This window comes from Scleropages formosus, chromosome 10 (assembly GCF_900964775.1).
Source record: "Scleropages formosus chromosome 10, fSclFor1.1, whole genome shotgun sequence".
NCBI lineage: Eukaryota > Metazoa > Chordata > Actinopteri > Osteoglossiformes > Osteoglossidae > Scleropages > Scleropages formosus.
Window position 1 is genome coordinate 5,920,547 of NC_041815.1, and position 25,257 is coordinate 5,945,803.

The 25,257-nt window shown below is 44.6% G+C and overlaps 2 protein-coding genes and 1 pseudogene across 2 annotated transcripts; all 3 read right to left on the reverse strand.

Annotated features, from left to right (window-relative positions):
* Nucleotides 1-4,108: 4,108 nt before the first annotated feature.
* Nucleotides 4,109-5,989, reverse strand: LOC108941215 (erythrocyte band 7 integral membrane protein-like; annotated as a pseudogene).
* A 1,802-nt stretch (nucleotides 5,990-7,791) lies between these two features.
* LOC108941482 (erythrocyte band 7 integral membrane protein-like) lies at nucleotides 7,792-13,845 on the reverse strand. Its single transcript, XM_018764178.2, has 7 exons — nucleotides 13,749-13,845; nucleotides 13,281-13,384; nucleotides 13,049-13,121; nucleotides 12,824-12,906; nucleotides 12,078-12,281; nucleotides 11,773-11,907; nucleotides 7,792-8,879 (listed from the first exon to the last, which is right to left on the reverse strand). Exons 1-7 carry the CDS (start codon nucleotides 13,795-13,797, stop codon nucleotides 8,688-8,690), a joined length of 840 nt encoding a protein of 279 aa, XP_018619694.2. The 5' UTR covers nucleotides 13,798-13,845; the 3' UTR covers nucleotides 7,792-8,687.
* Nucleotides 13,846-19,153: 5,308 nt separating this feature from the next.
* Nucleotides 19,154-24,292, reverse strand: slc25a15a (solute carrier family 25 member 15a). Its single transcript, XM_018764164.1, has 7 exons — nucleotides 24,173-24,292; nucleotides 23,735-23,885; nucleotides 22,998-23,256; nucleotides 20,931-21,068; nucleotides 20,309-20,484; nucleotides 19,890-20,048; nucleotides 19,154-19,782 (listed from the first exon to the last, which is right to left on the reverse strand). The coding sequence occupies exons 2-7, from the start codon at nucleotides 23,787-23,789 to the stop codon at nucleotides 19,661-19,663; spliced, it is 909 nt and encodes a 302-aa protein (XP_018619680.1). The 5' UTR covers nucleotides 23,790-23,885; nucleotides 24,173-24,292; the 3' UTR covers nucleotides 19,154-19,660.
* Nucleotides 24,293-25,257: the final 965 nt, after the last annotated feature.

Below are 25,257 nucleotides of genomic sequence, written 5' to 3' on the forward strand. Positions count from 1 at the left end.
CAGTGCTTGTCAATGGCGACAATGTACTTATCAGCTAGGACATTAGTTAGTGAGACCATGTCCTTGCTAAATGAAATACATTTTGTAAGTCTTCCAGCTTTTATCAATAGCCAGTTATTGTTATCCTCTTTTACGTAACGGTACCAGGCCTTTATGGGCTTTTAGCACAAAGGGTTTACTTTGCTGTCCCATGCTGAGAGATGGAAGACTTGGGTTACGGTAAATCTCTCTGTCAGGACGCTGCATCCTGGTGCACAGTGAAAGGAAAAATGTGTTACAAGGAGTGTAAGGACATTGTTTCAACAAGTTATGTAGTGTCACTGTGCTGTAGAGTTCATGGGTTCTGATCTTTTAGCTGGTGGTCATATGATTTACTCTGTACGGTTTACTGTAAAGTCTGGTACTTACACATTCGAGCTGTGGAACATAACAGACGGCATTTCCCTTTGGGGCCTTTCAGCTCCAAGTGATGTAACTTGGCTCAAGTAGGCAAAGTTGACTGAATTGAATTGTATGTTGGGTTGGTATGTTAGGGCTGGGTACCTACGGCACAGGACTGCGGGTGCAATCAGGTGACTAGGGCTCCCCTCCCACAGTGCAATGCAGAAGAAACAAGTCAAGTCACACCGTTATATTTCTGTACGTTACAAGAGTTTAGAAAAACCTGCAGGCAAATATCCAGACAGGTATTTATATGAGTATAAATGCCTTGAAAATCAGTTGTTTTTTTTTTTTTTTTTTTAATGAATTTAAATGCTGCACTGGATAATTCCCACCCAGGTGTGTCAGGTTCTCATTCTTTTACCATGTTTGTAGTAACAGGAGACTGACTTTCAACCAGTAGTATTTTGAATCAATCCTGAATTAATATGTAATTATAGGACACATATTGTACCGTGAAACTTGAATGATTTCAGTATTTGACTTGCTGTCATTTCATATTTTTTTGTCAAATTCACCATACTTCTTACGCTGGATGCATTACTGCGTGGAAAAGGGCACAATAATTATAATAATTATAATAACATTATTATCAAAACTAAAAGGTGCTGGGAACTAGGATGTTAAACTGCTCGCAGTCACTGTGTCCTGTGGACATAACTATTTGTTTACCCAACAGTTGAATGCCTGCTGTACTGTAGAAAATTACCTTTAGGTCTGTGTAAAACTTGTGGGCTAAAAGGAAATTAATCTGCAACATGTTTCTAAAAATTGTTTTAGCATCTTTGAGTGTATTTACGATTGTTTTTCGTTTCTTTCAGAATACTTTAATATTCAAGCATGTCGTCTTGGTACCTTGTTTGCAATGTTTAATTTTTAAATAATATACTGCTGAAACAATAGTCTGCATTATCAGTTAAATTGTGAACAATGAATGTACAGTTCCCAATGTGTGTCGACTAGGTTCAAACATTAAATAGTGCTTCAAAACGATCTACTCAAATTTTTTTCATCAATAACATTTAACAGCAAACTTACAATAGTAATAAGAACGTGCATTTGTGCGATACCTGCTAGAGTGACCTGCTCACTCCAAAAGACCTCAGCCTCCTCAGAAAGTAACGGACATTCTAGCCGTTCTTGTTCCGACCTTCAGGGTTGCTGCGGTTTACTTCAGCCTTCAGTCCAAGTGCATTCCAGGTACTTATACTTCCCCTCCACCTTCACTTCTTCTCCATCACTGAACACAGTGAGCCCTTGGACCTTCTGATATCTTCCACCATCTCTTAAGCTTCGTTGAGTGCTAAGCTGCAGTTGGTTCTATTTGCACATCTCATCAAATTCCTTCACCAGTCATTTGTTCTCATCCTTCTGCCCATTCCTGATGCACTGAATTTGTTAGAGGCAAGATTGGTAGGTCACATCATTACTTTGATACCTCGGTAACTAACCCCTTTTTCCCAACTTTTGCCGTGCTGATGATTTTAGCATTTGTTTATTTCGCACACGCTTTTCTCCAAAGCAACTTCCAGTGAACTCTATGTAGTGTTATCAGCCCACACACCTTATTCACCGTGGTGACTTACACTGCTTGATACACTACTTACACTGGATCACTCATCCATACATCAGTGGAACACACTCTCTCTGTCACTCACACACTATGGGTGAACCTCAACAGCATGTCTTTGGAGTGGAATGATGGCACCTCGGTTGGCATTGAAGGGTCAGTGAAAGAAACAGTGCTTAACTCTGAGTGCACCTAGGAATCAAACATCCAACTTTTTCTGTTTGACAGCTTCTGCTGATGGCATGACTCTGTGTTGTACCTAAAGTCTGAGGTCTACAAGGTGAACAGGAAGGGAACCAAGACTGTCCTCTGAGGGGCCCTCGTGCTGCTAATGGGCATGTCTGCCACACAGAGCAAACTTGTCTCCCAGTAAAGTATACTATAATTCCAGTGAAGCAGTCTGTCCTACATATACACACCCATTCCTTTCGTAATGTGCTTATTTCATTTGGTGAAATCAACCCCATTTGGTAACTTCCTGTTGCAGGCAAAAGTGTAAGAGACCCAGCCACCCAACCAGAAGAAACTGTTTGGTTTAAACAGTGAAGGTTATTTATTGAAAAAGTTTCAGTGCAGTCATTTACCAGGCATCCCCAAACCTTCCTTCCTCCAGCTATAGTCTCCAGCTCCTCTTGGGGAATCCTCAGGCATTCCCGTGCCAACCATGAGATATAATCTCTTTAGCATGTCCTGGGTCTGGCCCAGGAATAAATCTAGTGAGTGCTGACTAGGGGCATTCTTACAACATGCCTAACTCATGGCATCTGACTCCTTTCGATCCAGAGGAGCAGCGATTCTACTCCAAGGCTTTCCCAAATTGTCAGTTGAGTTCCAATAAAACTGCTGACACAGACCGATCCAGCTTTCAATCTCCCTCCTGTCTCTTCCATCGCTCAAGAACAAGTCCCTGAGATATTTTAATTCTTCCACTAGGAGCAGTTATTCCCCCCCTCACCTGGAAAGAGTAACCCATTCTTTTCTGGGAGAGGAAAAAGACTTCAGACTTAGAAGAGGTTAATTTTCTTCTGGACACCATCCAAGCCTCCATACCATGTAAATCCTTATATTTAGAAGCTAGTAGAAGCTCCTTTATTGGCAATAACTTCAACCAAATGCTTTTTGTAGCTGCCGATACCCGCACAGTAGTTAGGAGGTATTTTGGCTTATTCTTCTATAAAAAAACTGTTTCAGTTCATGTATATTTCTGGGATGTCTTGCTTGAACAGCCTACTTTAGATCATACCACAGCATTTCAAAAGATGAAAACTGACTTGGAAATTCTAAAATACAGAATTTCTTTATTTCAGCCACTCTGTTGATTTTTTTGTGTGTTTTGAGTCTTTGGCACGTTGCATAACCCAACTTCTTTTGAATTTAAGATCACAGATGCCCTGACTTTCTGCTGTAGAATTTCCTGATACAGACTGGTACGAGTTTCAGACTGGTTTTCATTGATTTCAAGTCATTCAGGCCTTGAGATCACAAAGCAGCCCCACACCATTACATTCCTTCTTCCATGCTCTCAGCTGCGATGAGGTTTCAGTGTTTTTTGTTTTCTCCAAACAGAGCAAAAGGTCAAATTTTGTCTCATCTATCTGCAGAACATTGTTCCAGCAGTGCTGTGGAACCTCCAGTTGGTCTTTAGCAATTTTGGCTTGGGCAACGATGTTTTTTTAAAGCACAGTGATTTCCTCTGTGTTAACATCTTTCACATTGCAATCAAAGGGCAAAGGTTTGAATAGTCACTTCTCTGTAGTATCCTTGACCAAGGCACAGTTAAAATTACCCATCTGTATAAATTGGTAAGTAACTGTAACATACAAAAATTCTTGTAATTGCAAACATTGCAAGCTGTGTTGCAGAAAAGCAACAGCTAAATGAATTGGTACCAATACAATTTTTCTACCCGTCAACTACATTACAAGTAAAACTAATTCAATGATTGATTTCAAAAGTTATGAACATCTATTCAATGCTGCCTGTTGACCAGTACATTCCATTAAAAACATGCAATATTTGTTATCTTATTGGTAATCAAATTATAATCTGACTTCCTAGCTGAGAGGAGGAAAGAGCATGAAGCTTTGGTGTTTTCCCTCAAACCCCAACTTTGCCCGGGCCTCCCAACTGGGCTCTCTGAAGCTGTCGGGGCAGTTTGACATCCTTGATCTCCACACGCTCCACCTTGATGTCCCAATGGTCTGTAGCATCCTCCAGCGTTGCCTGGAGAACTCAACTTAGTCAACAAACTGTGCAGTTCATCTCTAAATGATACAGTGAGTGTATTAATCCCAGTCTGCTCAAGTGTTGTCACTCAAAGAAAGTTCTGGAAAACTGAGAAGTGCTGATTCCACGGGGAACTTCATACTGCATCTCTTCTCCTTGCCGCTTACCTGCATGCTGTGCAACATTGACTCCCAATGGGACAGCAGCTCGGCCAGGTTCTTGGTGCCCAGAACGTTCCTCAAGGTGATCTGAGCAAGCAGGTGGGTGGAGGAATCTACATTAGATACATTGTCTCTGGAGGAGACAGGGCACTTCACCCAGAAGTGCACTACTCCATCGATGGACACGATCACCGGCGATGGTCAGTATCTGCCATGGGGCACAACGCTGCAGGATATAAGTAGTTCATGAACAGTTTTTTTTCACTTTGTGTGAGTAAATAAAAATATACCTCTTGTGGAGGGATATTAAAGGACACTGTTCTCAAATCCACTTTAAGAAAATTGTCTGTGCATGGAAGCACAAAGAAGATTCCTGCAGGGAAAAAGGAGACAATGTTGAAGCTCCGCAGAGTGACGGTCCAGAACTATAGTGATGCTCAAGGCAGAAAAGACATGGTGACTGGTGACCGTGGGTTGGTATTGTTGACTCTATGAGTCAATGGCAGCTTTTGCACCTGGTCCTTTGGCCTTCTTGTCAATGATGCGGCCCAGTCTGAAAATAACTGCACGTTCGTACTCCTGAACAATCTAAGTGGAATGGGATACAGAAAGTAGAATCTCAACATCTCTCAAAATCATCAATAATTTCTTCAGTCATTTGTAAAAGTTTTGGCCCCCAGTGATATTTCATGCTTTCTTCTGATTTTTATTAGGTTAGATATTATGAGACATTGATCAAAAACAATAACCCAAATCAACTATGATCTACTTCAAGATATAGAACATTAAGGTTTGGAATGGCCTTCATAGTGCCTAGACTTGAATGTTTAAAATCTCAAACATGCTGTGAATGGAGGACAAGTTAAGAACACTTCTGAGCTAAACGCATTATCTAAGGAAGATTGGGGCAAAGCTCCTAAGTATGAATGGAAAAACTGTTACCTGGCTACAAGAAATGTTTGGAGGCTGTGATTTCTGCCAAAGGAGGTGTTACTGAGAACTGACAAACAGGGTGTCAAAACTTTTGCACCTTATTTTTCTATTACTGTTAAATTCTTTGAATAAACTGTAACTGCATTATTATTTGCAGAAAAATTTTATGTTTTACTTTGTTCCCAAGGATCTGTAAACATTTTCACTTGGCAAATCAGCAAAACATTTAATTTCACCAGGGATGCTCAACATTTTGTGCATGCATGTGTGTGATTTCAGGTCATTTTCTTGAAAATGATAAATTATTCACATGAATATGGAGATGGGCAATGTCAATAATGTGATCAATAATGAGAAGAGGACCAAAAGCCAGCCACAACAACCGAGTCCAGCAGAGCTGTCATCTGACAGGGAAAAGAGCAAACGGACACCATGGCGTGTGAAGGAGAACAATACCTTGCTGTCATGTGAGAGTGCGAGGTGGTATGGAAAAGCGGACGTGTGATTAATTCAGTCCAATCGCACGAAAATACAAAACCTTGGATACTGAAGTTTCAGGTTTCCCAATCCAGCCACAGGGTTTCAGCTCTTCTGCCCTGTTGTGCTGTTACTCAGGTGACCAGGCTCCCCTTTCCATAATACTTCACTGCAGCCACATACCCAAGAGAACTCATACAATAATACACAGGGAAAGATGTTCAACCCCTCGTGCCAAAATCAAGGGGGGCTAGACACAAACCAACCACGCCACAATATTCCATCCCTCCCGAAACCCCACCAAACAATTCCCTTCACAAACAAAATCAGCCCACATCATGGGCAAACACCATCCTCCTTGCCGGGAGCCACCGCGTGCACTTCGTTGGGGTTGTCAAGTGGGCACCTTCCTTCATTGATGTTTCATTGAATTGAGCCCACGACACCTCCAGAAGGCTCAACGGCGAGATCTGGCGTCCCAGACCCACCCCCCTCCATGCCCACAGTGCCATCCCAGCGACTCCACCCACAACAAACCCACCCCAACCACCAACAACCAACCAATACACCACATCAGCATATGGAGGTGACAACAAAACTCAAACCATTGATGTTAACCTAGGCGAGTACTCCCCACTCGTGTGCTTCCCCCAAACACCCTCAAATATAAGAAACACTAAAAAACATGTCTTAGATACCACAAATTTACAATAACTCTGCTTTTTCTTTACTGAGTAATGCTACACTTCTTCATAGGAAAATGACTCTCCACTTACAGACACCTCTTGGTAGAAGAAAGCAGCTTTATCCTTAAAATCCCATTTAAAACTTTAAAAAAAAAAAAATTCTTACTTTCTAAGATGTTAGGTGGTACTGGTTTGGGATTAAACCCTGCTCATTATCCTACTGCTCTTTTTACACAAGAGCTAATTGTGAACTGTATGGGAGGAAGGTTGTTACCTGTCCCCAGGTGTGCAGTGGGTGGAGCCTGAGTCTCCGCCTCTTCTGTCATTGTGTGTTTAACAAATCAGTCCAGTGGTGTCAAACTGTCTGTGTGAAATACACACACACACTGTCTGAAACCGCTTGTCCCAAGTGGGGTCGCGGCAAACCGGAGCCTAACCCAGCAACACAGGGCATAAGGCTGGAGTGGGAACACCTAGGATGGGACGCCAGTCTATCACAAGGCACCCCAAACGAGACTTGAACCCCAGACCCACTGGAGAGCAGGACCCGGTCAAACCCACTGTGCCACCCCACCCCCTGGTCTGTGTGAAATACACACACACACACACATTTTCAGAGCCGCTTGTCCCATATGGGGTCACGGGGAACCGGAGCCTACCCGGCAACACAGGGCGTAAGGCCAGAGGGGGAGGGGACACACCCAGGACGGGACGCCAGTCCGTCGCAAGGTACCCCAAGCGGGACTCGAACCCCAGACCTACCGGACAGCAGGACTGTGGTCCAACCCACTGCGCCACCGCACCCCCTCTGTGTGAAATATTTGTACTTAATATTTGTCATGTAGTGATTTTATATGTTGATGTGTATTTTGCCAGTGGATTTATTACCTTCTGTGTGTTCAATCCTTAATAGGATTTCGGGTTATCATGGGGAAACAGGGTACACCTGTGCTATTAACAACGAAACATAAGCTATCATGTGAGGAGATGAGTTCTTTGCAACTAATCCAAACAGTAGTAATGTATTAAACTAATGTCATTAACGAAAATGATTCACTGAGGAGAACAGAACAAAAACAGGATCTTCCGCTCCTGTGATTTTATTATGCTGCTGTTGTACAGCACACTAACCGTCCAGCACATGAAAGACGTTCAAACAAATGGTTTTTGTCACGAGTCATGAATTTTCCTAGAAATTTCACTTCAAATTGCACGTTTGAATTTCACTGCCAACCACTGGTTATTTATCACAACCGTGTGTCTAAAAATCTCAGTAGTGGAATTTGCATCTCCCCGTTGCATAGCAACACCTTCAGTGTGTGATGCTGTATAGTACAAACCATTATTTGTAAATATTAAGAAAATGCGGCCATCTGTTCAAATGTTTACGTCACACATGCTATGTCTTCTGCTTGTGAAGGCAAGTTGTCCTGTTCTTTTGACAGGTGACATCGTACACAGTGAGCTCTGCAGGTGGAATCGGGGAATAGGGCTGTCCTCCCACCGTACAATGTTGGATAGAAAATAGTCAAGTAACACTGTTACCCGAAGGCAGTGTCTGCACATTTATAAGTTTATATGCTGTGGAAAAAAAAACATTTTTGTATTTTCGGCAGCATATGAGAAGTTAAATTTTCAGTGCTGCGTTGGATAATCATATCCTTAGTGTTCCAGTCAAGTTCACGTCCTGTTACCGTATTATAAGAGGGCAAAAGGTTTTTCAATGAGATATATTTTGAAATACTGAATATAGAATACGTATGGTGCCATCTAACTCTGTTGAGTGGTTTACTACATGCATCATACTGTCTTTCAAAACTGACCTTTCTAAATTTTTATTTGAAACTTAGTTTGTGTACAATAAAAAAGCTACATTTCAAGAAAATCTTCTCCCAGTTCCGTAGAATGATTACAGTGTAAATTCCAACCGAGCTGTGTCAAGCCGCAGCCTCTGAAAGGTAAAATTCAAGAGCTGACCTTCAGTCACCTTGTAGAACCTCAGTGAGGCTCTTGGTCAACTAACTCTTTCGCACTCTTTCCGGCTACTCCCACACTTCTTACACCGGATGCACTGCTGCTCTTATTTCGAACATCTAAAATAACTTTTACCACTAACTTGAGAAGAAGCCCCTTCGTTCATACACTGTTTATGTTGTGTAAAATCCTTGGATAAAGCAGTAATGAATCAAGGGGTCACTTCCTTTGCAAGAACTGCTGCAGGAGCTCTATGGGTAGCGGGAAGATGACAGTGGAGTTATTCTCTGCCGCAATGTGGCTTAGTGTCTGCAGGTAGCGCAGCTGCAGAGCAGCGGGGGACTCTGAGATGATCAGCGAGGCCTCCTTCAGTGCCCGTGATGCGTTCATCTCTCCCTCTGCAGCGATCACCTACAGGAAGAGACAGTAATGGGAGAAGCTGTTGAACAGGCCTGTTTCCAGTGTTTTAGATGTAAATCCTGGTGAGGAAATCCCTTTAGAGTCTGTAGTAGGTTGTTATGTTGTAACAATTCGCATTACTGAAGTATCACATTTAAGCGGGAACAGATGGTTATTGTAAATAGTTGGGACAAGGGGGATTGTGGGAAAAATGGTAAATAGCCGTCCAACCATTGTGGGGACTGACAGAAATTAGAAGGGGTTGAGAGTCTGGTGGGGAGTATGTAAGGCTGGGTAGAGGGGACCTCAGACTGAGACAATTATTTCCATTGGTACATGTTGATACCTCTCGCCGTGTGTCGGTGTTCCAATAAACGTTCATAATGAACGGTATCCGTACGTCTTTCTTTGCCTCATTCGAACCCAGAGTGCTGCATGCTACAATATATTTAATTTACAAAAAGCAAATGTGCTGTATTTAATTGTAGGTATTTCAGAACTGCTTGTCCCATACAGGGTCACAGGGAACCGGAGCCCAACCCGGTAACACAGGGCGTAAGGCCGGAGGGGGAGGGGACACACCCAGGACGGGACGCCAGTCCGTCGCAAGGCACCCCAAGCGGGACTCGAACCCCAGACCCACTGGAGAGGAGGACTGTGGTCCAACCCACTGCGCCACCGCACCCCCAATTGTAGGTATTAATGAGTTCAATTTACGCCACTGCTAAAATTTCAAGAACATTTTTTTCAGAGTAATTTTTGGAATCAGGACATTTCGGTAGCATGAGTACTTTTCTACCATTTTCTTCTTGAAACTTTTTTTTTGCATTTGCTTTAACTACTGTAAGAAAATTTGCAAGGGTATGTTAAAATATGTTAATTACAATGGCAATTAATATGCTAATTCAACATACCTCATAAATGAGACCATAAATAGTTAACAGATTAATTTTATTTAATTGTGGTGAATTAGTCTTTCTTTACTTGAACGACAGTACCCAGGGTACTATTACGACAAATGTTGAGTACTAAGTCTGTGAACGTATTCGCCATTTACAATAATCTAATGTTAAACATAGCTTTTTAATCCGCTGAGCTCATTTTCCTAATTTAATAATAAAGCTTTGAGTTTTTTTGTCCCACTTTTGTCTCTTTCATCCTTACGGCACAACACTACCTCACTCTGGAACCAGTAGTCTGGTTACGTCTGATTATATTTGCATCCCTTAGTTTTACCATGAAATGTTTATTTAATGAGAAGCAGTATTTCTCGTCTGACATAATAGGTGTGTAACGACCAGTTCCATATGTTGCTTTAAAGGAAATCTTGTGTGTAGTAGGAAAACGGAAGCAGTGCGGGTGTAAAAATAAGTGAACCCCAAGTTGTACTGGTTAAACCAAGTAGGTAAATTGAATACACTGTGTAAATTATAATGTTTTTCATTTTATACGTCTAAGATTTAAGATTTACAGTTTATGAGCTTTTTCTAATATTTTACACAAGAATATTGACCATCCCTATCAGGTTCACATACTTTCAAGCTGAACTGTATATTGGTTTCACGCCCACCTACACCTTCAGTATAAAAATTTGTCACAGTAAGTTGTTCTTCTCTTGTTGTATATTTTCCTAACTATTTGCTATTTAGGTTATGCATTCTGTGTGCTTTCTGACCACAATGCCATTGTGAACATTAGCACTACAGTATTATTCAATAGCACACATTTGGCTCACTGTAATACACCAGTTAGATAACCTGTTCTAAAGCCAACGCTTTCTGCTCTCGTATTCAGATTTTCTAAACTGCTTAGCTGAAAAACCATCAGATCAGCTAGACTGAGTAAATCAAGTTCACAGAAAGTCATGAACCCTACAGGATTTAATATTGCTTGGAGTTGGAGCATGTGAACCAACTGGACTTTTTCATTTGTAGGTTAATTGGATAGTGTTATTTGGTGCCTGGATTTTCTTCTTAATTAAATTGCTCTCAGTTGTGTGACAGTAAGGGATAATAATTTGTAATGTAGAGGTTCTATATTCACATACAGATCTTACCACTGTTGTTTACATTGGTAAATAGTGCAAAATTACTTTTGGTAAAGGTATTTGCCAAATAAAAAATAAATATTCATTTCAGTTGGGGTACCAGGCAGCATAGTAGGTAGAGCAGTCGCCTTGCAACCTAAGGACACAAGTTTGAATCCCTCCTCCTGTAGTAGTACCCTTGGTCAAGGGATTTACCCTGAATTATTCCATTAAAATTATTCAGATGTATGAACGACTGGAAGTGGCTCAATATAGAAACCTAACGCTGTGAGAGTCGCTTTGCACAACCATGTCAATAAAAAATACCGAGCAGATGCTGCTCTTTTGTGTTTATCGTGATTAATCTAAGTGACAATTTCATTTTGTACAGCAGATTTAATTCAGTGAAAACATTTGTAATTTTTCACTGAGTTAAAACTTCACTCTGTAACTGTTGTAATTGCTAGCGGATCAGAATATTGAAAAGCTTTATCTGAATTAAAGTTTTAGCTGCATACCGTAATGAACTTAAACTGTGCAAATTGAGTATATCTGCAATAATTGTTTGAAAGAGACAGTTGCCTTTACTTTGGCCCAAGTGCATGTACTTCCTGGGGATGATCAAGTGCTTCTCAGTATGGCCCGCAATACGTTCATGATTTCAGTTGACCAGACTGTTTAATGCTCAGCTGAACTAATTATCCTCCAAACTCCACTAAAACACCCTTGTTAGTATTGAAGCTGTTAGTGGTCTAAAGGGAGCTGGAAAAACTTGAAGACACTGTAGCCTGTGAGGACAAAGACTCACTCTGCTAATCTGACTTCCTAACTGAGAGTAGGAAAGAGCATGGAGATTCAGTCTTTTTCCTCAAACCCCACCTTTGCCCGGGCCTCCCGACTGGCCTCTGCTTCTGCCGCCATGGCTCTCTGAAGCTGTTGGGGCAGTTTGACGTCCTTGATCTCCACACGCTCCACCTTGATGCCCCAATGGTTTGTAGCGTCATCCAGGGTTGCCTGGAGAACTCAACTTAGTCAACAAACTGTGCAGTTCACATCTAAGTGATACAGTGAGTGTATTAATCCCAGTCTGCTCAAGTGTTGTCACTCAAAGAAGGTTCTGGAAAACCAAGACATGCTGATTCCACGGGGAACTTCATACCGCATCTCTTCTCCTTGCCACTTACCTGCATGCTGTGCGAGATTCCCTCTCGGTCTGACAGCAGCTCGGCCAGGTTCTTGGTGCCCAGAACGTTCCTCAAGGTGGTCTGAGCAAGCAGGCGCGTGGAGGAATCTGCGTTGGACACATTGGCTACGGAGGAGACAGGGCACTCCACCCGGAAGTACACCACTCCATCGACGGACACGGTCACCGAATCCTTAGTCAGTATCTGCCACGGGGCACAAGTCCATGTTTAAGTGCTGATCATTATTATACATAAGTAGGTAATGTACAGAGTTCTTTTAAGGGGTCATCGCTGCAGGATATAAGTAGTTCATGAACCCTTGCCATCTGGCCGGCGCTACAGAGCACTGAGCACCAGGACAGCCAAGCATAAGAAAAGTTTCTTTCCTCAGGCCATCTACCTCATGAACACCTAAATCTCTCCCCTAGAGAGTAAACCGTGCAATACATAATGCTATTTATATTTATAACTATTTATCACATTTCTCTTACTCACACTCCCTTGCATTTGTATCTAGTGACTATTTTTGTATATTGGGTACTTTATATTTTAAAATATTTTTTATCCCTTGCTCACATACTCTATCTTCTCACCTGTCTTGTCACTTTCATTCTGTCTGTGCTGTGGTAGTTCCTGTTACCAAGACAAATTCCTTGTATGTGCGAACATACTTGGCAATAAAGCTCGTTCTGATTCTGATTCTGAACAGTTTTTTTTTCACTTTGTGTGAGTAAATAAAAATATACCTCTTGTGGAGGGATATTAAAGGACACTGTTCTCAAATCCACTTTAACAAAACTGTCTGTGCATGGAAGCACAAAGAAGATTCCTGCAGGGAAAGAGGAGACAATGTTGAAGCTCACAAGAGTGATGGTTCACAACTACAGTGATGCTCAAGGTAGGAAAGACGTGGTGACTGATGACCGTGGGTTGGTATTGTTGACTCTATGAGTCAATGGCAGCTTTTGCACCTGGTCCTTTGGCCTTCTTGTCAATGATGCGGCCCAGTCTGAAAATAACTGCACGTTCGTACTCCTGAACAATCTAAGTTGGACAGGACACAGACAGCATAGTTTAGATTTAGTTTCAGAAATTCTATTGATAAGACAATCAATGCTAACGGTTGTTAAATAAGTCCACGCAGTTACCGATTTAATTGCAATGGTGTCCTAGCACATGGCTCAGGCAAATGTGAAAACTCACCTTTATGCACATGAATATGGAGACGGGGAATGTCAATAATGTGATCAATAATGAGAAGAGGACCAAAAGCCAGCCACAGCAACCGAGTCCAGCAGAGCTGTCATCTGACAGGGAAAAGAGCAAACGGACACCATGGCGTGTGAAGGAGAACAATACCTTGCTGTTCAGGTTTCCCAATCCAGCCACAGGGTTTCAGCTCTTCTGCCCTGTTGTGCTGTTACTCAGGTGACCAGGCTCCCCTTTCCATAACACTTCGCCGCAGCCACATACCCGAGAGAACTCGAGTATAACATTGAAAGCTGAGAAATATGTTTTAAATTCTGCACATTCACAGTGATAGAAATACGTTTTGACCAACTTATGCCGGATTTCATCTGAAGACAAATCCGATGTCCCCAGCGATGGAAGAGAACCGCTTTGTGCTTAAAGGCCCGTTAATAAATAAGAGAAGAATGAATTCTCTAGTACCTTCTGGGCTTTCAGTGGCGCAGTCCTGGATTTTAGCTCGGTTGACCATCCCACCTCTCTGCCTCCTCGAGCCCTGAACTGTGGTGATCTGTGCAGGGGGGAGGAGCTACAGGGGTTATAAATCTGCTCAAGCTGTCCTGCGGGTGGAGCCTGAGTCCCCCCCCCCCCCTTCTGTCTCTAGGTTTTTCGACCGGCGCTCGGTGACGGTAGCGCCTCAGCAAGACAAGGCTGATGCAAATAATTTATGTGAAAAATTCACAATTTTGAGAATGCATCATAAGGCATTTTTTTGTATTCGCTGCAGGGGGGGTGCGGCGGTGCAGGGGGTTTGGCTGGGTCCTGCTCTCTGGCAGGTCTGAGGTTCGAGTCCCGCTTGGGGTGCTTTGCGACGGACTGGCATCCCATCCTGGGTGTGTCCCCGCCCCCTCCAGCCTTGTGCCCTGTGTTGCCTCTACCCCGCTTGGGACAATCGGTTTCGGACTGTGTGTGTGTATTGACTATTCATTCCACACCACTCAGCAACGCAGTGCGTCATGAAAGGGCTGACATCGGTTGTGTGTAATGAATCCAGACAGTAGCAATGTCTTGAACTGATCTCAGTGGAGCAAATGATTCATGGAATTAACAGAGTAGAAATAAAACCATCACAACATTTCCTGTTTCTGAGATTTTATCATTTTGCCGATGTGCGCTGCTCACTAATCATACTGCATTTTAAGCAAGCGGATTTTCTCATGGGCCACGTTTGAAGCATCTCAGATATTTTAGTTAAAAATGTCCAACTGTAGCTCTGAATTTTAATGCCAGCCATCTGCCATTTATCCAAATCTCAGTATGGAAAACCATATCTCAAAGACATGTGAAATGACACATGGAGTACGATGCTCTGCACAAATCTTAACTGTATATAAAGATTTTTAACGACAACAGTCATCTCTTAATTTTTTTTTTGGTCAAATTGTGCTACGTGAACATGTCATCACTACTGTTTGAATGGCAGATTTATTTTTTAGTTGGTTTCATAATCCTTGGCACCTCTGGGTTGTTAAGTGCCATCGAGTCAATGTCCCATTAATGGAGTGCTTCCAGAATGTTCTGCCCTCCATTTGTGTCGTTGGTGTTAAAAGTGGTGAGTCCATTGTCACTGTGATTGAGTCCATCCATCTGGTTGCTGGTTCAACTTTCCAAAACATTACAGCCTTTTCAAGAGTGCCCGATCTTACAGTGTGGTGACCTGTCGCATCATTCTTGCTTCTAAGGAGACTTACGGCCTGATTTCATCCAGTACCCAATTGTTTGTTTTCCCGGCAGTCCATGGTGTCCTTAACTGTCTCATCCAGCGCTACAGCTCAAAGCAGTCTTTGTTTCTCATGTTCTATTTCCTATGTAAAGTCCCATTTTCACATCCATATGGCATTACAGTAAATACCATTGTTTGAAGAATTCTAATCTTCATTCTTGTGGATGCCTCAGGACATTTGAGGACCTTTCCAGATGCTTCATTGCACTTTCATCAAGTGTTCATCTTCGGCATATGGCATGACTGCTAGAGCCTTTGTTATTTATTACAGATCCTGAAAGGCGTCGGCAACGTCCGTGTCCTCGCTGCCAACACCATGTCTCTTCATATTTAAGAACTGGTTTCCACTTTTCACACATTTCACCTTTATTTCAGCCTTCCTGGATCGGGGCCTTATCGTGGCGGAAGGGCTTGCGTGATCTAGGGATCTCCAGAGCTATATCATTAGGAGCAGTATGCTCCTGGTAGAGTCTTCCAAGGCGAACACGTCTGGAATGAAGATTCAGACTGACACAATCCAAAAATCCACATGAAAAATGGGAACATTACAACATTTACCCTGCCCACAATAGGGTAACTGGGACCTACCCCTGGAGCCAGGCCTGGGGGAAGCGTTCCTAGGTGTGCGCCTGCTGGCCGGGCAGCCCACGTACCCGGCCGGGCTCAGCCTGAAAAGGTAACGTTGGGGAGTGGGGCGGCATGTGGGCCCACCACCCGCAAGATCCAAAACTGGGGGTTAGGCAGCAGGAGGGGGCAGGGTGACGCGTGGCGTGACTGACCCTCGTGGCAGAAACTGGCTCTTGACACATGGAATGTGACCTTACTGGGGGGGAAGGAGCCAGAACTGGTTCGGGAGGTTGAGAGGTATCAACTAGATATAGTTGTAGTAGATATAGTTATAGATATAGTTTATATGTAAATATAATTTTTTGTAAGTAGCTATTCAAATTAATAATAAGTTTCTCATTATTAAAACACACAGCCCACCAGACCAGGTATGTAGGTTACAGAATCTGTATCTGCAAACATAAAACAATAATTTCCAAAACCCAATTTGCATCATTAGCATCTAAATGTACAAATAATGTAGAATAAGGATCGTATCAAATTATGTTTTTACAGACATTTCTAAGTACTGTCACTGTAATTTCTTGTGTACATTTGTAATAAATAAATTCTGTAGAATTTATAGAATTTCTGTCTGTAGAACTTGCTTTTAGTACAGCATGTCACAGTTAGTTGTGATTTTTTTTTTGGCCACCCCAATGATATCATTGAGTCTTACGTGGCCACCCCTGAAAAAAAGTTCTGGCTACGCCCTACCCAACTATCCAGGTATCACACTTAGCCTCCCTGGGGAAGTCTATGCCAGGGTGCTGGAAAGGAGGCTCCGGCTGATAGTCGAACCTCAGATTGAAGAGGAACGATGCGGATTCCTTGCTGGCCGTAGAACAGTGGACCAGCTTTTTATCCTCTCACAGATAATTGAGGGGGCGTGGGAGTTCGCTGATCCAGTCTACATGTGTTTTGTGGACATGGAGAAGGCCTAAGACCGTGTTCCCTGAGAAATTCTGCGGGAGGTGCTTCGGGATTATGGAGTGTCAGGGCCACAACTGCAGGCCATTTGGTTCCTGTACACATGGAGCAAGAGCTGACTGCATACTCGGCCTTAAGTCAAGCCCGTTCAACGTGGGTGTTGGACGCTACAAAGGCTGTGCGTTGTCTCCACTCTTGTTTGTGGTTTTCATGGACAGGATATAGAGGTGCAGCCGAGGTCAGGAGGGCATTCTATCTGGGGGCTGGAAGGTGATATCTGCTTTCTGCGGATGATGTTGTCCTTTTGGCACCATCACATGGATGTCTCCAGCATGTACTGGAATGGTTTGCAACCAAGTATGAAGCGGCTGGTATGATGATCAGCACCTCGAAGTCTGAGTCCATTGTTCTCTAACGGAAAAGGATGGCATGCCCCCTTCAGGTAAGGGGAGAGTTTTTTGCCCCAGGTGGAGGAGTTCAAGTGTCTTGGGGTCTTGTTCATGAGTGAGGGGAGAAGAGAGCATGAGATTGGCTGCAGACTGGGAGCATCAGCAGCAGTAATGGGGTCGCTGTACCAGACTGTGGTGGTGAAGGGGGAGCTGATACATAAGGCAAAGCTCTCTATTTACCGGTCGATCTACATCTCTACCCTCACCTATGGTCATGAACTGAAAGAAAAATATCACAGGTACATGCAGGTGAAATGAGTTTTCCACACAGGATGGTGGGACTCACTCTCCGTGACAGGGTGAAGACTTTGGCCATCTGGGAGAAACTCAGAGTAGAGCTGCTACTCCTCCGCATTGAGAGGAGCCAGTTGAGGTGGTTCAGGCGCCTGGTAAGGATGCCCCCTGGGCGCCTCCCTTTGGAGGTGTACCAGGCACGACAAACTGGGATGAGACCCTGAGGTCGGCGCAGGACCTGCTGGAGAGATTATACCTCCCAGTTGGCCTGGGAGCGGCTGGGGTCCCCCCCGGGTTGAGCTGGAGGAAGTTGCGAGGGACAGGAACGTCTGGGCCTCTCTGCTCTCCCTATTGCCACCATGACCCTTGTAGGACAAGCGGGCAAGAAAATGGATGGATGAAACTTTATTTCACATTATTTATTTAGCAGACCCTTTTCTCCAAAGCGACTTCCAATGAACTCTATGCAGTGTTATCAGCCCTCCTTATTCACCAACGTGACTTACACTACTAGATACATTACAGGGACAACTGGTAGTGTAGCAGTGAGAGTTATTGAGTTATTTCGAGCTGAAGGTCGCGCCTTCAAATCCCACATCCTACTGTAGTACCGTGGAGCAAGGTACTTACCCTAAAATTACCCTGCTGTATAAATGAATAAACAATTGTAAGTTGCTTTGGAGAAAAGTGTCAACAAAATGAGTAAATGTACTTCCAGTGGGTCGCTCATGTATAGACCAGTGGAACACACTCTCTCTATCACTCACTTTGACTATAGTGTGCTGTCAGCAACACATTGGCGAGATGTTCCTACCAACAATTTTGAATCTACTTTTTCTTTTAATGTGTTTGATGTACAGGTCTATAAAGGTAATGAGAACTTATTTAAATGTGCTGTCCTGTCCAGTGTGAAAGCTGTTCAGGACAATCAGGTGTTCAGGTACCTGTTTTACTGAAGATATTCCACATTTTAACAAAGTTGATGCAATCAAAGGCTTTGCTGTAGTCAATGATGCACATATTGACCTCCTTTTAAGCACTTCTCATGCTGTAGTTTAATTATGAAATGTAGAACTGCTGCCTTTGGATCTGAAGGCTGCGGGTTTGAATCCCACCTACTGCTGTACAACCCTTGAGCAAGGTACTTACCCTAAAATTGCTCCAGTAAAAATGATCTAACTGTATAAATATGTAAACAATGGTTGGTAACTGTGGAGAAAAACATCAGCTAAACATGTCAGTGTAATGCATTTCAAAATATACTGCTACACGTTCGGTGGATAGTGTAATCAGAAGGACCTGGGTTCCAATCCTCGCACAGCACCAGGGAGCAATGCAATAACCCTAAACTGCTGCACTTAAAATGTTCTAGCTCTATAAAGGGGTAAATAATTATAAGCAGCTTGATAGCAGGCAACTGGTAGTGTAGTGATCTGCGGTACTTTTGGACCCAAAGGTTGCAAGTTTGATTCCCACCTCCCGCTATAGCACTCTTGAGCAAGGTACTTACCGCAAAATTACCCAACTGTATAAATGGGGAAATAATTAAGTACCTCAACATTACAAGTTACTTTGGAGAAAAGCATCAGCTAAATGACTGAATGTAATAGCCAAACATAATATTCTAAGGTGTCTTGAGGCAAAAGTCTTTGCAGCAAAGGCGACTAAAGGAAAATACGGAGAACACCTCGTTTGTACACCGCTGTATAGAAAGAGCAGATTAAACAGCATTACCTTATGTACGGTCACAGGGTGACAAGAGGAGGAATTCTCCATGCGGCATCAATTTTTCTTACTGTAATGTTATTTCTCTCAACAGGTCCCTGATATACAGCGTCTTCTTATAGGACGTATCTTTTACACGTCGACAAAATACAGTACACATCTTTCTACTTTTCAAAAAGTTGTATCCCCTGGTGGAGGCCGATCAAAACCCCATCACACACATTCTCTTCTCTTTCAATGACCATCTGGCATAAAAATGGTCCCATGCGTTTACTGAACAGGTTTCCAACAGTCATACGGTAAACGACACACTAATTCAGACTACGATCATATACATTTATACTCAAAGTCAATATTCGCTCCATAAGGGATATAAAATCAAATGTTGCGTTTTTAAAAATATTGCATCTTCAAATAGTAAAATATCGTTTAAAATAGGGTCCATCAAGTTGGAGTGTTTTGAACTGAAGCATTTAGGTAAGACGTCTCCGCGAGTTCTGTTTTCCCACAACCGTATGCATTCAAGCATGTGGTATACGAGTGTGGAAGGTGCGGCGCTGCTCTCCGAACGCTCGGGTGCGGTTGATGCCGTGGGCTTTGCGCTGTAAACGGAGTTGAAAAAAAGGCTGGTGGAAAAACGTGCTTCGCTGCCGGCGAGGACGAGCAGGTCAACTGACTAGGTGTTCCATCATCATCTTGCGACTGAGCTCGTAGGCCAGGAAGAGGGCCCCGTTGGCGGGGAAGGTGCGGATCATGGTTGGGGTGAGGCCGGAATAGAGCGCTGCCACTCCTATGGACGAACCCAAAAATTACCTTGACGCTTTATACCGATCTACAGAATTCTCGTGCAGAGGACGTGTCTCGTGTCTTTAACACTTAGGATCCTGCTTCTCGCACCTTCTGTGTGAACCACCCCCACGAAGGTCCTCAGGAAGCCTTGCTGCCGCCCTGCCAGCGAGTGCACCTGGATGCGCGACTTGACGCAGTCTATGGGGTACACGACCAGCCAGAGGCAGGCGCCCGCAAAGCCCCCGCTGAACATGAGCGGGACCACCCCTGCGGAGGACAGGAGCGCCGTTAGGGAACCCGGACACATCCCCCCACCCCCGACTCGTCCTGCGTTACGGCCACAGCCAGGGCCGGCGCTAATCTGGCAGCGTTACATCCGAGCCTCTTTTCGATACTTGCAGTATGTCGCAATAACATTTTAACTGAAAATCTGCTCATTTAGAAAAGTGATCTGAACTTCCGATTAAAGCAGAAGAAAAGCAGATGGGTTAGATCACATGGGACGAGATGTGCGGCGAGTGCGGTACCGATGTCGTCCTTGGCTGCGCCCAGGTAACCTGCGAATACGGAGCGGCAGAGTTCATAGGCCCCAAAGAAGCAGAAGTACCCAGGAACCTCTCTCACGATGGTCGTGGTCAAGCCCTCGTAGAACCCCAGAGGACCGCTAGTCCTCATCACGGTTCTGACAACCGACCACACGGTTCTGCGGTTAGACAGAGGGGAGAGGGATTTCTCTAATGGAACAGAGCGCCAAAACCAGAAGTACTTGCACGTCATTCATTATCTACATAAAGCGCGTTGTGCTCCGTTACCGGAAGTTTTACGGTAGAGGGCGAGATACGCGAGACACGAAAGAGAAGTCAGAAACAAGGGCCCCGGATGCAGCAGCCGTCCACATGTCCACGTTAGGGCTCGGTGTTCATAAAAAGGACCTTTTACGTCCGCCTGATTTTCTGGGTAAACATGGAAGATTCCCCTTCAAATGTTGTCCTCTCCATCTCTCTCGTTGCCGTAGAGAAGGAAAAACAAAAGGGCGGTGGACACGTTACTGAAGAAATGGAGCGAAGCCTTTTGGTGACGCATCCCGGGGCGATGAATGATAGTGTATCTCGGTGCCACCGGTCCCCCCCACCCCCCGCCAAACCTCACTTGTGCCCGCTGGCGATTCGGCCCGACGCCTCCATCTCACGCATGGCCTGCAGTCGGCACTTGACCAGCTCCGTGGGACAGAGCACCAACGAGGAGAAAACGGACGCCATGGAGCCGGCACACGCTTTCTGCAGATCGCTGGAACAAAGGAGAGGAGGAGGCAAGATGCACAAAGGAAAGGCAAAAAGGAGACGGGTCCAACAGGCTTTACCAAACGAGAGAACACACAACATCTGGTGTGGCGGTTAGTTACAGAACGCTGCATTTTTCTTTTTTAACCCCTCGACCAACAGACTTAACCTCAGATTCGACGCTATCCAGCAAATGTGCCGCCATACCGGCGCACGTCAAGTTGTCCTCTTTGCTCTCGAGGCAAAGGTACGAAAGTTGCCCCATTGTCGAGAGCGTTCGAAACCAGAATGAAGACTCGGTGCTTTAAATGAGCTGTGAAGGTAGGTTAGTAATCCACACTGCGCTTCCCTCCTCTCGGGTCTCTGCTTGTTTTTCAGAGTCATCCGTTGTTGTTCATCGTACTCATCACCTGTTTCTCCTTCCTACCTCATCTTCCTGGGTAAATCACTGCAGTCACTGGACACTGATGCCTCCCAGACCAGGCTACCCAAGACCATTAGGCTGTGGCTTCTCTCCGCACTCGCTCTCCTTTCCTCACATCCTATAAACTATACTATAGTAACGGTACTTTTTGTGTAGTACTTATTTTCTCCAAGCTTTGTTACTTCACGCATACTCGGTTACTATTTTGATTTGTTTAATGTGCCTCAATGAACGCCCAGCACATCAAATCCCTGTACATGCAAACGTACTTGGTTGTTAAACTTTTATTGTCTTTCACTGTCACTTTGTATGTTTAAAAAAAAAAAAAAAAAACATTCAGTGTTGTCACCCTGTCCTGAAGAGTGGTATTTAGAAAGAAACTAAACTGAGTATAAGAGCATGAGCTAAGCAGATCCATGGTGTAACAGGAACAGCTGGTAGTGTAGTGGTTAGACCTGCTGCCTATGGACCCATAGGTCATGGGTTTGACTCCCATTTCTGGCTGTAGTACCCTTCATACACACAGACTGTCTGAAACCACTTGTCCCAAGTGGAGTCGTGGCGAGCTGGAGCCTAACTCGGCAACACAGGGCGTAAGGCTGGAGGGGGAGGAGACACACCTGGGATGGGACCTCAGTCCATCGCAAGGCACCCCAAGCGGGACTCGAACCCCAGACCCACTGGAGAGCAGGACCCGGCCAAACCCGCCGTGCCACCGTGCCCCCTTAGTACCCTTCAATAGGGTACTTATCCTAAATTGGTCCAGTACAATCACCCAGCTGTATAAATACAAGACCAACTGTAAATAACTTAACATTGTAAGTCGCTTTGGCGAGAAAAGCTAAATGAATAAATATGTTATAAGATTAAAACAAATAAACAGTGGAAAAAATTCCACAAAGCACCAGACTGAGGAAGTAGGAGTGCAACACATGCACAAATGTGCCCACTGTACCTTTCCTGAGAGCACAGTGTATACACGCCCCAGCCGTAAAGCTTACTAACAGCTGTTGAGCCTCTTCACCTCTTGTGGATGTTAGTTGATTTATACCGAAGATCTTGGGACGGGTTTTCTCGAGCACAACAAAAACACAACAGCAAGCGTACGGCTTCCACGCCACGTTCTCGTTAAACATATTATTTTTTCCATTTATCTGACACTTGGCTCCAAAGCAGCTTACAATGTGAGGTTTGTACAATAAGCTACTTATTGTTCACATCTGTATACGGCTGGGTAATGTTTTACTACATCAGCTCGGTGTAAGTTCCTTGTTCAAGGCTACGGCCGCCAGGGGTGGGATTCGAAGCAGGGTTCTCAGAGTGCAGGGTGTCTGCTTTGACCGCGGCACCACCTGCTGGATTTGTTATGCTAGCTGGTGCAAGAAGCCTGTCCTGATCCCAGGTTTGACTGCACTCAAGACCAGACACTTACGATTTCCACTACTGTCCACAAGGGGGCAGTGGAGGAAACGATGGTCTCAAATCACACAGGCTGGCAAGGGGCCAGCTCACCTGAGTTCAGACTCGCCACTCTGCCTGGACACAAAGCGCACCGCATGCTGGCAGAACCCGTAGCTCATGAAGAGCACGGAGTTTTCGGCGACGTTGGCCAGCAGGGCCGGCGAGGTGCCCCGGTACAGCCCTCGGAGGCCCTCCTGCCGGTACGTGGAGACAAAGCAGTCCAGGAAGCCCCGGTACATGGTGGGAAAGGTCTGCATCTTCACCTTGGCTGTGTCGAAGGGCTGCCCGCTGAACACACAGGCAGCACCCCCTGCGGAGGAGAAGAGGAAGGGCAACAGAAGAGCAAGGAAGGAAAGGATGAGTGGAGAAGCCTCACGGTCACTCACAGGACACTCTATGATCAAGGCGCTCGGTTCCAGACAGACAACACGCAGATTCAGAAAGATCTCCCCCGTATAATCTCTTTAATTATCACGAAACAGGTTGTGTTGGTGGCGCAGCGGGTTTGGCCCGTGCCTGCTCTCTGGTGGTTCTGGGGTTCGAGTCCTGCCTGGGTGCCTTGCGATGGGCTGGTGTCCCATCCTGGGTGTCTCCCTCACCTTCCAGCCTTGCGCCCTGTGTTGCTGGGTTAGGCTCCGGCTTGGGACAAGCCGTTTCAGACATTGTGTGTGTGTGTGTGTAGAGTTCATTTTAACGGAACCACGAGAAGACCTGAGCAAGCACAGCGAACATCTTTGAGCAAGAGCAGAAATATCAGTGCTGCCCATGGAGATGCTGCGCTGACCCACCTGCTGCCCCTGCGGAGAGGTCAATGGCGGCCTGGAGCGCAGGATGCGTCGCCATGGCAACGCGCCGTGGAGGAAGACAGCTGGACAACGATCAGGATCTGGGATGTTCACGTAAAGCCAGTGCACGTTATTATAAAGGAAAATTAAAGCGCTGGCAACAGAAGCAAAACATTTTAACTTGTTATAAAAGGAAAAAAATTATTGAGGCACAAAATATATGCACGAACATCGGAATGCAGTTGTGACTGTCAGCATCGATTCCAGAAATTAAAATTACTTCAATAAACGCATAAGCAGAAAAGTGGTGTTAACGATCATGTCCAACACCGCGTTGCACTAGGAAGTTAATAATGGTGAGTAATCGCAGAGGAGGAAGGTGCAAAACGGTTTTTAAAAAAAAAATTTAAAAAAAAGCGTGAGCCGAACAGATAAACTCACCTTAAGGAAACGGGAGTGTGTATATTTAGTGAGCAGCAGCCCGTGTGACTGACTGTACCGCGAAGGAAAGCTGAGTTTCGCACGGAGCTCCACACATACAGCACGGCTGACAGGTACCGCCACTTCTCTTTCCTCCCACCGGCGGCAAGTAATTTACGTAAGGATCCCGCTCAGCCAATGGGCGCCAGAGAATCCTCACGTACGGATGACGTCATTAATAAGTCTTTCACGCAAACAGCGTAAGGACGCTCAAGGGCCTTTGGTGTGGCGCGCGGACGTGGCGGCGCAACACCTTGAAAAGAAAATGAAATACGCGTAGTTTGTGGCCGTGAGCGGAGTATGCGAGCTACGAACCGTGGAATTTCGTTGTGCAATATGCAAGGATTATGCGTTTATTATAGCAATAGCCCATTATTGCTTTTTATTTAGCTGACGCCTTTGAAGGGTGTTTTGCAACGCGTGTCTGTGTATAAAGCAATAGCGCGCGCAAGGTCACGAGATAACCGCCACATCATGGTAACTGCAGTATCAACGACTGTACTGTGTTGCAGCGACACTGTCACTTAACAAAAGAAGGATTTAAACAGGGAAACAAGTCAGTGCAATTTGTGGGCACTGAAGGCTACACATTGAAATAGTCTTTGTATTAAATATGAAAGTGGTGTAGCCTGATGGTGAGAAGGAAAATCCATTATTCATTCACACACCCTAAAAGAGGTGGGTAGAGTACCTAAACACAGTAAAGCAAAAAAGTACTGTTACTTCAAAAAAATAGTCATGTAGAAGTAACTCATTTAAAAATGTTTAACAAAAAAAAAACTCGGGTTAAGAAACTCCAAGCAATGAAGTTACTTCTTTTAAAGTGAAGCTTATCGATGTTATGAGGCACTAGCAAATGTTCCACACACACACAGCAGCTGAAACCGCTTGTCCCATACGGGGTCGCGGGGAACCAAAGCCTAACCCAGCAACTCAGGGCGTAAGGCTGGAGGGGGAGGGGACATACCCAGGACGGGACGCCAGTCCATCGCAAGGCACCCCGAGCGGGATTCGAACCCCGGACCCACCGGAGAATAAGCCCAGGC